The sequence below is a fragment of the Salvia splendens genome, chromosome 19 (assembly GCF_004379255.2).
Source record: "Salvia splendens isolate huo1 chromosome 19, SspV2, whole genome shotgun sequence".
Lineage (NCBI taxonomy): Eukaryota > Viridiplantae > Streptophyta > Magnoliopsida > Lamiales > Lamiaceae > Salvia > Salvia splendens.
This window is the reverse complement of record NC_056050.1, coordinates 4,966,096-4,979,934: the sequence shown is the minus strand read 5'-3', so window position 1 is coordinate 4,979,934 and position 13,839 is coordinate 4,966,096. Positions and strand designations below refer to the sequence as shown.

Here is a 13,839-nt window from a genome sequence, read left to right as displayed (position 1 = left end):
TTGTGGATGCTCTTAAGTTTGTGCTTGTCCTCGAGCAAGATAAGCAAGTAAGCCCAAAAGTTTTCATTTCAAAACAAGACTCATAATCTCCCAACTTCATATCATAACAACTCTCACAAGTCAAGAGATTACCAAAGCTAACTCCACATTCTCTGTTGAACATGGCTTAGAATGAAAGTATGAACACAAACTAGCTTCCTAAGATCTAGTTATCCAACAAGCAATCCAAGTCCAAGCAATGACTCTAGTGTCTCAAACCATCGTTGCTAAATTGTCAAAAGAAGTTCTTTCGGCTATTCTCTATTTTAAATCTATAAGGACTTTCACAAAACTCAAAGCAGAACTCATCAACAAAATGTGAATACATTTGCACAAATCAAAAGGTCTTTATTTATGGTTGTAATGGGGCTTTTTGGTTAAGGTGGGATATCAAATTTGGTTAGTAGCTCATTCCACCAAAATCAAGAATACTAGCACATCCCATAGGACAATATCTCTCAAAGCTTCATAATAATTAAGCATGAAATTTCCACAGCAAACCTCCCCCAAACTTAAGATTTTTCAACATAACAAATCAAGCTACTACTTTTTTTTTCTTTCTTTCAAGCACTAATTTGAGTTTTTTTTCTCTTTTTTTTCTTCTTTTTTTCTTTTTTTTTTGCCTTGGCTTTTTCTCTATGAACATGCTGCCTTCTTTTTTTTCAATTAGCAACTTTGCACTTTATTTCTCGAGCAAAAATTGGATATTACATAACAAGCATCTAAACTTATGGCCTTTTTCTTGCCACCAACAACAACTACCCGAAGATGTGCTAGCACCTCAATTTTAGTGACAAGGACTGAAAAGAAGGGCTAACAAAAGGATATATCATGTAGGCTAGTATAGTGACTTCAAAATTGTAACAAAGAAATTAAGCTATAAGGCTCAAACTGGCTCGCTAGGGGTTCATGTAGGGTCAGACATGTGATATTTTGGCAATGAGGCTTTTAGTCCTAATGCCTAGATCATTTTTGTGCATCGACATCAACAAAATATATTCAAGTCCTACTCAAATTATGCAAATTAACCATATAGATTTTTTTACTCATTTTTCAAAACCGAAATAGTTCTCTCTCCTTAGCTCAAGAAATCGGACACCAAAGAACACTACTCTTTCCTAAATTAACAAGTAAGACTCCTTGTTCTCCAGAAGTAAGTAAGTGACGACTAAGTTCATAGCACAAGTTCACAGGAAAAGCTAAGTCCACTTAGTGACTCCCAACAAGTATGAGCAAATAACAATCCATAGGAAATCATACTAACATGCACACAAAGCAGAATTTCAACCCTCTCCCCAAACTTAAATTCTACATTGTCCTCAAGGTAGAAGACAAATATAAGGTGGGTATAAAGATACTCCCCTGTCATTGTGAAGCTCATGGGTGGGTGGGTTGGGCGACTCTTTTTTTCAACAGCAGAGATATGACCTCCATCTTCACTCCTACACAAAAAAAAACAAAATAAAACAAAATAAAAAATACTCAATTCAAAATAAATATTGAGGGAAAGAATTGAGCAAACAAAACCCCCAATATATGAAAGCAAAAACAAAAGAACAATAAAAGACTTGGGTTGCCTCCCAATCAGCACCTTTTTTTATAGTCGTTGGCTCGACCTTCTTCATCCTCGGTCTACACTTTCGGACTCTCTAGTGTGACCACCTCTCTTGCTTCCTTACCATTTTCACCACCAACATAGGCCTTCTCAACATTGATGGTCAGTTGCTCACCATTAATTCTGAATGTAACAGAGTTATCCTTTGCTCAAAGCAATACATCTCCCGTTGCTAGAAATGGTCTACCAAACAAAATTGGCACTTCTCTATCTTCTGGCATGTCGAGCACAATAAAATCAACGGGAATGATGAACTTATCGATTTTAACCAAGACTTCGTCAACAATTCCAGTGGGCTTCACTATGGAGTGGTCAGCCAATTGTAGAGCGATGTCGATAGGCTCCATTCTTTCCTCCAAACCAATGGCACGAGCAGTTTTCAATGCCATCAGTGAGATCCCTGAACCTTGGTCCAATAAACACTTTGTGAAAATCGTGTTACCAATTTCACATGGTATGATGCAACCTCCTGGATCTCTTCTCTTCGTCGGCATGATTCCAGATATCAGCTGTGAGCAATTTGTGTTCAATGCCACAATCCCCTCATCCTGAAGTTTCTCCTTGTTCGCCATCATGTCTTTGAAGAACTTGGAGAATCTCGGAAAATTGGTGAAAAGATCCACCAATGAGATGTCTACATTCACCTTTCTAATCACATTCATCATCCACTCAAAACTCTTTTCTTGCCGCACTCGCTTCTTTCTCGTGAATGGATATGGAGGCGGTGGAATGTCGTTAGGAATACTGGGCTTGGTCTTCTTAGGTTCTGTCTCATTGACCTTTTTGTCTTTTTCTCCTGCTGCAAGTCTTCCATTTAACTTAGATTCATCGTCTTGTTCCTTGCTGCCAGATGCAGCCTGTTCTTGACCATGTTGGGCATCCTGTACCAACACAGGACTTCCCTTACATGCCTCGTCCGCCCCTGCGTGCGAGATGCTGGAAGTACCTTGGTCGTCCATTAAAGGCATTGAATCCAAATTTCTTCCGCTTCTTAGGGTGACTGCTTTGCAATGTTCAAATCCCTTGGGGTTGGGCACTGTATCACTTGGAATGGTGCCGGGAGTTCTTGTATGAGAAGCTGTAGCAAGCTGCCCTATTTGTGTTTCCAAATTCCTCATAGAAGCATCGAGTTGTCCAAACTTCTCCATTGTTTTCTCTTTGAAGAAATCATTCTCTTTTTGACTCTTTGACATGAAAGCGAATATCTGTCCCATCTGATCTTCTAGTGAAGGTTTCTTATCAAAACCAGAGGGTTGGGAGTTGTTTCGCCATTGGTTCCCACCATTGTTACTTGACCCAACTTGGTTCCAATTCCCTTGTTGTTGAGGCTTCCAGTTCTGATGATCGTTATTGAATTGACCCCCTTGGCTAAAACCTTGGCGGTTATTGCCTATGTAATTCACATCTTCAACTGTTTCTTGGGATTGGATCATTTGACATTGATCTGTGTGATGCCTACCTTGACACAGTCCACATTTAACCATTGCAACAATTTGAGGTTGTGGGTTCAGTTGCATGGAAGATACTGCTTTAACCACCGATTTCATTTGAGTGCTAATATTAGCTAGTTGTGCCTAAACCGCTATCATTCTTTCAGATTCTATTGAAGCTCCAAAGGTATTTCCTTTCTTCTCAACCACTCTCCTTGGATTGTACCCGTTTCTTTGATTATCTGCAAGTTTTTGAAACAAGGTCCTCACTTTCTCATGTGTCTTATTATCAAGATCTCCACCGGTACTGGCATTTATAAGTCCCATGCTTTCATTGTTTAAGCCTTGGTAAAATTTGACAAGATCACGGCCAGGAGCAAGACCATGGCTGGGACACTTTCTCAACATCTCAGTAAACATTTTCCATGCTTCAGCAAAAGATTCATCATCTTGCTGCCGAAAAGATGTGATGGCATCCCTCAATCTCTCGATCTTCATTGGTGAATTATATTCCAGGAGAAACTTGGATTTCAGATCTTCAAAGGTCGCCACATTATACCCTGGAAGTGAGTCGTACCACTCTCGTGCTTTGTCTCTCAACGAAAAAGCAAGGAGAGCTCTCTTGATATTATCATGTGGCACATTCGCAGGTCTGTGATTCATGGTCAACTCATAGAATGCATTGAGGTGGCTTATGGGCTCTTCGTCTTCACGGCTATGGAACAAGGTGCTACCATTCACCAAGCTGATGTAGTGAGGTGGGATGCTTATGTTATCCGTAGCATAGGCGAAATTTCTCGGGTGATCAACTCCTGATCTGACAGTATCGCCGAACTTTTCCACAGGAGGAGCATTGTTATTGTTTTCGGCCATCGACTCAGCTTCTGAATCACTGCTACTACTCTCAAAATTTGTCTCAAAAAGTGAATTTTCTCTCACAGGACTCTGATAGTCCTGATGAGTATCAATCACAGCTGAATTCTGTCCTCTTCTATGATGTATCAATAACCCAAATTGCGGTGAACCCTTAGATCTGGTTTGCATTCACTGTTTTTTTTTATTTTGTTTTCAATTTTCTAGAACACCTACACAACAGAAAAGAAACCAAGCACAACTCAAATATACCAATTCTATCGAAAGTGAGACTCTCGACAACTTCGGGGTTAGTCTTAGAAAAAGTGTGTGCTTGAATGTGTACTAGCAAACTTTAAAAAAAAACACAAGGAGTTAGAAAGATACTACCAGAAATAAAACACTCCTTCGTCTTCGAGTCCAGACGTGGTAGATGGCTATCACCCGTAAGAACACGAATTAAGTACCTATAAAATAAAATTAAAAAGATGAAATAAAAGTAAAAATAAAAATAAAACAAAAAGTTAAACAACCTATTGTCTTCCCCGACAACGGCGCCAAAACTTGATGTGTAATTTTAAGTCTTTTTAAATCAGAATAGATATGCACTCAAGTTCACAAAATTATCCCTAACATTATTTGATTTACATCAACTGACACCACGAAGTACTTGTCCATAGTTTTGGGCAGCATCTCTGATTGTCGGCGGCCTGCAGTTTTTCAAGAAGTATTAGTCATATGGAAGTAGTGTCTTTGCAGACAATAGCTTGTTCACTTTCACTTGAAGTTCATCACCCTGTTAAGATTGCACAAACTTTACAATGGAAAAATTAACACAAAAGTTGCATAAAGCTAAATAAGTAACTTCATTAAGCAAAAACCACTAGAAGAAAAAATCAATTACAAATCAGCCATTTTTTTATTAGCTGATCACACATGTATGAGATCATTGCATCTTCAAAATCTCCTTGCCCTTTCTTTTCTAGTCCTTTATACATTATATAATTAAACTACCAATTAAATGATAAAACAGATTTAATAGGTAAAACCAATTCCAACAATCAATCCATGAAGTGATGCAAATGATCAATCGAATCGAGCGTCCAATCATAAATGAATCGCTGTCGATAAAAGAAAGACCAAAGAAGCAAGTCTCAGTAAATTCTCAGTATATAATGGGAAGAATAAGAAGAAGTGTGAAAGAGAAAAAGGCGATACTCTTCGAAAATCGGGAGGCGCAACGGCGGAGGAGGCAGTTGTGATCAGCAGAAGAAAGCAGAAGATTGATGACGTAATCAGACGAGGCATTTCTTCTGAGTTTGCTCGTGAGGTATGCCATGGCAGTCAACTTTGAGTCTTCCTAAATTATTCGTCAAATTATAGTTTATAGTATTAAACTATATTAGTAACAAAATATTAACCGGTTACAAAATCTGAATAAATTAATAATTTGATACAGTTCAATAACAAATTTTAAAATTAATACATTATGTAAAACCAGATATTAGCTAAAACTTAGAAATTTACATATAAGTAGGAAATGAGATGCAACAATACCATTAAACGATGATGATTCTGTCTGTCCAATAATAAAAGAGCTGATATTTACAATCCAAGATGACTTAATGTCGAGTAGAAGAAAAAGCGAACAATCAGCCGAGGTTTGGTGGTGAATTTCGACAAAATAAGGCTGTGGTAATATTGTTAATACTTAATAGGCTTTATTTTTCCATGAAGCAGTGCTTAAATTGTGAAACATGGTACTTGAATTTTCAAAATTGATGGCCAGACTAGGCCGAGTTATCTATTTTTCCACATATATTCTCGAATAACCACGTGCTGTTGATTAGTTGATTAATTTATACACTGAAGAAAGGAATGTCTCCAGATTGTCCTAAGGTCTCAACATTGCTTTTATGCAATATAAGTCGGGTGCATGACACTTGCTACACAATAGGAGTGGGATCGCATGATACTAGCAATAGGAGCAACTAATAATAAAAAATTGTTCCTGTCCGAATGCAACCTTAAGAAATGTGGGTCTGAGGCTCTGAGCATTTGCTTTGTGGATGGATTGAAGAGATTGAGAATTAAAAATTGTGGAGGAATAGAGTACATTTTGAAGAGTGAGGCAAGATTTTCATCTCAAATGTCTGCTCTTGAAGAAATTGAACTGCATGGTAGACATGCCCACCGGTTCCGGTTCCGGCGGTTAACCGCCGAACCGGAACCGGCGGTTCCGGAACCGGAACCGGAACCGGCGCAATATTCCCGAACCGGAACCGGCGCAATTCGGTTCGCGGTCCGGTTCAGGTTCAAGATATTTCGAACCGGAACCGTCACCGAACCGGCGGTTCGGGACGGTTCGGAACCGGCGGTTAACCGTGGAACCGCCGGTTCCGGCGCTGAAATCGAGGCAGGGGGATGAGGGCCGGTGGTGATCTTCAAAAACGGTCGAAACCGCCGGTTTTTCGGCGGTTAACCGGCGGTTAACCGGAAAAACCGGCGGTTAACCGCCGGTTTAGTGACTTTCGAGGCGGCGCGGAGCACGAGGCGACAATGGAGCAGCTTTTGCAGACGGTTCGTTGACCGAACCGGCGGTTTTATTTCGGAAACCGGCGGTTTTGGCCCGGAAACCGGCGGTTCCGCCGGTTCCGGCGGTTTTCCGCCAAAACCGCCGGTTTTGTGAAAATTCAAATTTTTTTTTTTTTTTTAAATTTCAAATTCGAATTCTTCCATTTTCCCCCTCATTTTTTTCTATAAATACCCCCCTCTATCCTCATTTACATTCACCCCACTCTTGTGTTAATAAGAGTTTCTCTCTTCAATCTCTCAATTCTCTCTCTTTGTCTCCAATTTCAATTTTTTTTTTCCCCCTATTTCATAGATCATTCAGGATGCGGCTATGTTGTACTTGAAGATCATTAAAATATATTCCCCATTTGATAAATATCAAATGCGGAATATATTTTAATGATCTTCAAGTACAACTTAGCCGCATCCTGAATGATCTATGAAATCTTACCTTGGAATCAACCTTTTTTTCTTGCAAAATGTTGCCCATTTTCTAAGCAAACACATATCAGCACGCTATATACACATTGCTGCATTTCTAATAGGGGCAATTTGATCTTCCAAAGCAATCAATGCATCTCGAACACACATAGTCAGAACATTATTCAAGCATCTAGCATGGAAAAAATCAGAACAAACTATCTATTAGTACTAATTTTTTCCATGCTAGATGCTTGAATAATATTCTGACTATGTGTGTTCGAGATGCATTGATTGCTTTGGAAGATCAAATTGCCCCTATTAGAAATGTAGCAATGTGTATATAGCGTGTTGATATGTGTTTGCTTAGAAAATGGGCAACATTTTGCAAGAAAAAAGGGTTGATCCCAAGGTAAGAGAACTACGTGGGCTTTGATTCCTCAATAAAATTGTGGATACGTAGGCAACTCAACTTAAATTTGAAAAGTTTAACTTTGAAAGTTTAAGTTGATCTCAAGCCCTTTTCAATTTTTCCTTTTTCCCCCCCATTTCATTTTTTTTTAAATTTACCTTCCGAGTCCGACGAGGCGACGAGCCGACGCCCGACGACACTTGTAAATTATATTACATTGTTGTATGTTGTTGTATTGTATACTTATGTATTGTAAATTGTAATGTATCGTTGTCCGTTACAACTCAAAATCAATAAAATTTATTTCATTTTCTCCTTATTCGTCTTATTTGTGCTTGAATTATGCATTGTCTTGTTCCGATTTGTTGTATAAAGCCAAATTTCAAATTTAAAAAAAAAAAAAAAAAAAAAAATAATTGAACCGGCGAAACCGCCGGTTCAAAAACCGGAACCGCCAAAACCGCCGGAAAACCGGCGGTTCCGAACCGGAACCGGAACCGCCCGGTTTTCGAACCGGAACCGGAACCGTGAAATAGCCTCACGGTCCGGTTCCGGTTCCGCTTCCGCCAAAACCGGAACCGGCGGTTCCGAACCGGAACCGCCGGTTTTCGAACCGTGGGCATCTCTACTGCATGGGTTGGATGATATGAAGGGGTTGATCCAAAAGGGGCAAATAGGAATGTCATTTATTTTTTTGGCAAAATATAACAAAAATACTCTCTCTTACTTTATTTTCTGGCCACTTCACTTTCAAAACATCATTTTCTTAAATCTCGTTTTTAAAAAAAAGTTTCACTTATGGCGTGACCGAGACAAAGAGAGTACAATACTTCATTTTAAATTGGAAAGCGATAACAGTAAATTATGATGATCCTGCCAAATAATAAAAGAGTTGATGTTTACAACCCAAGAGAGTTTAAATGTTTAATGATGAATATATGAAAAAAGCGAATAAGTTGCATACCAGACAAGTTGTGGTTGTTGAATGTTGTCAAAATAAGCCTAATTAGTAACTAGGTTATGGCTATATTGTGATCTGTGAATAAGCTTTATTTTCTTATAAAGTAGTGGCTAAATTGTAAAATAGGGTTATATACTTATAGGGATATACTAACATACTAACTAATTTACAGTGCTAATGTACATCCAATCTCGTGCTGTCACGTGGCATGAAAAATGCAATATTGTAAACACTAAAATGCAATATACATTTATAGAAGCCGTAGATGAATTTCGGCAGATTGCATTTTAGTTATAGGCAGATTGCATTTTTTATTGTTGAGTTTTGCATTTTAGACATAGACTGTTTAATATGCATTTTACATATATACGGATTGCATTTATATATAGTTTATTTTACATTGTAGCCAATTTATGTTAAAATGCAAAACTCAACAATATAAAATTCAATTTGCCTATAACTAAAATGCAATATGCGGAAATGCATATACATCTTCACAAATGTATATTGCATTTTAATATTTAAATATTACATTTTTTGTGCCACGGCAATACGAAATTGAATGTACATTAGCACTCTAATTAAGAATGCACCCTAATGCTCCCCTTTATATTTTCAAAATTGACTGCCTGACTACGCCAAGTTAATATTTTTTCCACATAAGTTCTCAAATTATAACGTGATGTTGATTAATTTTTATATCTTCTATGAATGTTTGAATATATAAAAAAATCACCACAATTAAAATTGGAACATACACTACAACAAATTCATCTTATAAAGACATAAAATAAAATATACAATTATAGAATTGATTTTAAAAAATGGCCAAAAGTTAGGTTCAAAGAAAAGATACTCCCTCCGTTTTTTAAAAATAGAAACATTTGAAACAGTACGTGTTTTAATGAACAATTTGGTAAAAAAAGAGAGAAGGAGAGAAAAATTGATAAAGTAAGAGAGATGAAGAGAAAAAAGTAATGGAATTAATTTCAGTGGATTATGGGGTCCGCTTTAAGTTGTTAATTGTAGTGGTATAAGTGGCAAATAAATTGATATATAGGGGTGTAAAGATTTCCTAAAAATAGAAAGTTTGAAAGTTGCTATTTTTAAAGAACGTACTAAAATGGAAAAAGTTGTTATTTTAAAAAAAAGGAGAGAGTATTTAAATTGAGGACACGATTATGAATTGTCTACCACATTATTTATCTTTTGCTTTTTAGAACACTTTATTTAGCATTCCTTATTTTAATTAGATCTTTTGCTTTTTAGAACACTTTATTTAGCATTCCTTATTTTAATTAGGATATCAAGAATGATGATATTATATAGAGTGTATATGGTATATTGTGAAACACAAATTAATGTCCAAATAGAAAAATATCCTTTGCCTTTTTAGTAGTGAGGGTGACATTTTTATATTGGAAGTGTATCAGGAATAGTGAATCATAATAAAAAAACTCTATAACAGAATGGAGGGAGTATTTCGGATACGAGTTTAAGAAAAATAATGTTTAATAGTAAGTGATATACTATAAAAATATAATTTAAAATTATACTTCCTGCATGCATTATAAGTGTACGAATTTAAGAAAAATAATATTTAATGAGTTAAATACATAGAAAATAAAATAAAGTTGACGAGATAATAAAATAAAAAATATTTAAATAAAAAAGAATAAATATATTTATTTGTTTTAAAAAAACTCTTCCCCCAACGAAAAAATAGACATATTTTTCCATTTTAGAGTGTCTACAAAAAGTAATCTCATTTTAAAAATAGAAACTTTCTTTTATACTTTATCTAATTTTTCTTCTTCTCTTTTCTTCTTTTACTATCTATTTTTTATTACTAATTTTTTAAAAATAGTCTCATTTTAACTATTTTTTTTTTCCGAATAAATCATTAATAAGAACAAGTCAACTTTCCTATACTACTGTGACTTTCTCTGTTGGTTCTACGATTGGGATTCTCTCTTTTCTAGATCTACAAATCTATTCAATCTCAAGGAAACCCTTTCTCATCGATCTCTCAGGTAACAATTCTCATACTCATTTACATCTTGTGAATCAATTCTTCGAAAATCACGAGGCCCAACGCCGGAGAGGTTGAAGGAGGTAAAAGGCGATATCTATTGGATAATCGGAAAACTGCAAGATAAGAGTCCGAGATCTGTCTTTGATCTACAAATCTATTCAATCTCGGCTCAGACCTTCACATCTCTTAGGTAACAATTCTCATACTAATTTACATCTCTGCTTTTATTTGTTTGTTTAGAAATTTTCATGATCTTCCTAATATTACAACAAGGCTTCGGGAAATGACAGTTTTAATTTCTTGTACTATATGTAAAATGAAGGAAATTTTGAATAATCATCGTCAACTCTGGTAGATTGCTTGCGCTTTCCATCATTTCACATATTCAGCATATATTGGATTTATGCTTTGTTCATTACTTCCAAATTTATTTTCGGACTGGATAAAGGATTGCTAGAAAAATGAGATTGTAGCTTTTTTTCTCATCAATTAATTCTTGTTTTTTGTTTATGTTTTCTCTGGGAAGAGCAAAGTGGCGAAAATGTTAAGCCAGATTTTCGAGTCATTTTTTTCAAAGGTGGGGGAACAATTTGCAGATAATGCACACAATAATGTGATCGCTAGAAAAGTGAGATTGTAGCTATTTTTACAAATTCAGTATCATGAGGACTTATTCAACATATATTGGATTTCTACTTTGTTCATTAATTACAAATTCATTTTTGGACTGGATATATGATCGCTAGAAAAGTGAGATTGTAGCTATTTTTCTCATCAAATAATTGTTTTTTTGGTATGTGTTTTATCTGGGAAGAGCAAAGTGGTGCAAATGTTAAGCCAGATTTTCGAGCCAATTTTGACAAAGGTGTGGGAGTCAATTTTGTCAAAGTTGGTGGAACAAACGGAGGATAATGCACACAACAATCTCAAAAGTATAAACGAATTTGAGCTCAATCTAAAAGCTTTGCAGAAAAACTTGAAATCACTGGGTGCTAAGGCATCTGATATTGAGGAGGAAATCAAGAACTCGGAACTTTCTGGTCGAAAGAAAAGGAAACGGGAAGTTGAGGAGTGGTTGGAAGAAGTCAGGTCCATTGAAAATCAAGTTGTTGAGTTGGGGACTCAGGTGGAATCCGAAGGATTTATTGTGAGATTGATGGATGGAGGGTTGCCAGCTAAACTAAATGATGAGGTTGACGAGCTTATTGAGCAAAGTCGGTATTTTGGTAAACTTGTCCTTAATGTTTGTGGTAGTAGGCCGCTGACAAATATGATGGTTGGTGAAGCTTTTAATGAAAATTTGGAAACGATTTTGGAACTTCTGGACAGTGGGCAAGTCTCGAGCATTGGTGTTTATGGTATGGGTGGTGTGGGCAAAACGACACTGGCAAAGCACATTCACAATCGATTCCTCCAACACTCTCGGGGACGTGTGATTTGGGTTACAGTATCTCAAGAATTTAGTGTTACGACTTTACAAGATAAAATAGCACGTTTTATAGGTGTGGACCTTGTGGGTGAGGATAATAAAGACATAAGGGCGGAAAGACTCCATACAACTTTGTCTCAGATGAAGAATTCAGTGCTGATATTTGATGATGTCTGGGAAAATATTGATCTATTAAAGGTTGGATGTCCCATTTCTGTCGAGTGTTGTAGGCTGATTATAACTACTCGCTCCTTAGAAGTGTGTCGTCAAATTTGTTGCCAAAAAGTATTTCAAGTGAAAACTCTACATCATCATGAGGCATGGGAATTGTTCCATGAAACGCTAAGAAATGAGATAGAACTTGATTCTTCGGCAGAAGAAATTGCCAGATCTGTGGCAAAATTGTGTGGTGGTCTGCCCCTAGGAATTGTTACATTGGCTGGAAGCATGAGGGGCGAGAGAGCCATTCATACGTGGAGAAATGCTTATGCAGAACTAAAAGAACTTGTCTCAGGGAATGATGGCATGGGAGACGGTGATGTTTATAAAGTATTGAGATATAGTTTTGATCGGTTGAGTAGGAATCATCATATTCAGAATAATGAGTTCAATACATTGCAACAATGTTTCCTGCATTGCGCGTTATATCCTGAAGATGAAGAAATAATGAGAGAGCATTTGGTTAGAGAGTTCATTTCAGGAGGGTTAGTGGATGAAAGAAAGACAAGGACAGAGCAAATTGAGCGAGGACATTCCATATTGGATAAATTAGTGAATGCATGCTTATTGGAAAGTTGTGCTGATCATGATGAGTTTGGTCGTCCTACTGAACGGGTGAAGATGCATGTTCTTGTAAGAGGTATGGCATTGAAGATATGTGAGGGGAAATATATGGTAAGAACAGGCGGTGATTTGAAGAGAATTCCCAAAGAAGCAGAATGGGCAAAGGATCTGGAGAAGGTGTCCTTCATGAACAATGGCATAAGGAGAATTGAAGAAGGAATATCTCCTGATTGTCCTAAGCTCTCAACATTGCTTTTACGGGATAATGTTTGTTTGGAGTTTATTCCAGATTCATTATTTTCTAAAATGCAAGGACTGCGCACTCTTGATTTGTGCTATACTAACATAACAAAGCTGCCAAAGTCAATCTGTGCCATTCAGAGCCTCAAGGCATTGCTCCTTGAGTGGTGTGATAGGCTAGAAAATGTGCCATACTTGGGAGAGATGACAGAACTCAGGGAGTTAAACCTCTCGCACACAGCCATCGAGGAAGTCCCTGAAGGAATTGGGGAATTAGTCAATCTCAAATTCCTCGGAATGGATGCTCCCAAATTAGAGATGCTTCCAACAGGATTGTTTCTTAAACTGGGGAATCTTCAGCATTTGGAATTACCATTCCATATAAAAGTAGTAGTTGAAGAAATTGCGAACCTGATACAGTTAGAGGAGTTTAGCGGAAGAATGACCACTGTGAATGGTTTTAATTCTTTTATAAGAAGATTAAGGAGCAATTTCCCTCACCCTCCCTAAATTTAAATCCTTCATGAGCTGCCAAGACTGAGGAAGATGAGGATACCACTATCTGGAGTTCCCAACCTTGAACATATTCACATCAGCAAGTGTGAAGAAATAGAAGAGATATTTGCAGATGAAGGAACAAGTTCCCTCACCCTCCCTAAATTAAAAGTTCTATTGTTACATGAGCTGCCAAGACTGAGGAAGGTGGGAATACTATCAGGAGGTCCCAACCTTGAAGGTATTAATATAAGCAAGTGTGAAGAAATGGAAGAGATATTCGGAGACGAAGGAACAAGTTCCCTCACTCTTCCTAAATTAATATCCATAATGTTACGTGAACTGCCAAGACTGAGGAAGGTGGGGATACTACTGTCAGGAGTTCTTAACATTCTGTGACAAATTGTGGAGAAATACAAGATGTGTTCGATGATGAAGGAAGACATTGCCTCACCCTCACCACTTCTCTTTCATACTCATGATGGTTGTGTTGTGTGTTGTTCAATCCATTGGGCTAGGATCTGCGATCAGGTGCATTTATCTTAACTTATTGT

At 37.1% G+C, this 13,839-nt stretch overlaps 2 protein-coding genes across 4 annotated transcripts in view; one reads left to right on the top strand and one right to left on the bottom strand.

The window, feature by feature from the left end:
- Window positions 1-1,432: 1,432 nt before the first annotated feature.
- On the bottom strand, window positions 1,433-5,278 carry LOC121779845. Of its 2 annotated transcripts, none has more exons than XM_042177300.1 (4): window positions 5,155-5,278; window positions 4,470-4,646; window positions 1,631-4,403; window positions 1,433-1,481 (listed from the first exon to the last, which is right to left on the bottom strand). In XM_042177300.1, exon 3 carries the CDS (start codon window positions 3,199-3,201, stop codon window positions 1,804-1,806), a length of 1,398 nt encoding a protein of 465 aa, XP_042033234.1. In that variant the 5' UTR covers window positions 3,202-4,403; window positions 4,470-4,646; window positions 5,155-5,278; the 3' UTR covers window positions 1,433-1,481; window positions 1,631-1,803. The 2 variants fall into 2 exon arrangements, with proteins under 2 accessions (XP_042033234.1, XP_042033235.1); XM_042177301.1 differs by having other exon boundaries at window positions 4,585-4,646.
- Window positions 5,279-10,245: 4,967 nt separating this feature from the next.
- LOC121780211 (probable disease resistance protein At4g27220) overlaps window positions 10,246-13,839 on the top strand; it is a 3,666-nt gene continuing 72 nt past the window's right edge. The window contains exons 1-2 of one of the 2 annotated variants that reach the window (XM_042177742.1): window positions 10,246-10,528; window positions 11,153-13,839. The exon at window positions 11,153-13,839 is cut by the window's right edge and continues 72 nt beyond it. In XM_042177742.1, the coding sequence (XP_042033676.1) occupies window positions 11,168-13,300 (2,133 nt within the window). In that variant the 5' untranslated portion in view covers window positions 10,246-10,528; window positions 11,153-11,167 and the 3' untranslated portion in view covers window positions 13,301-13,839. Of the gene's footprint in view, window positions 10,529-10,864 lie in introns of both variants that reach the window. The other variant, XM_042177743.1, reaches the window with a different exon arrangement.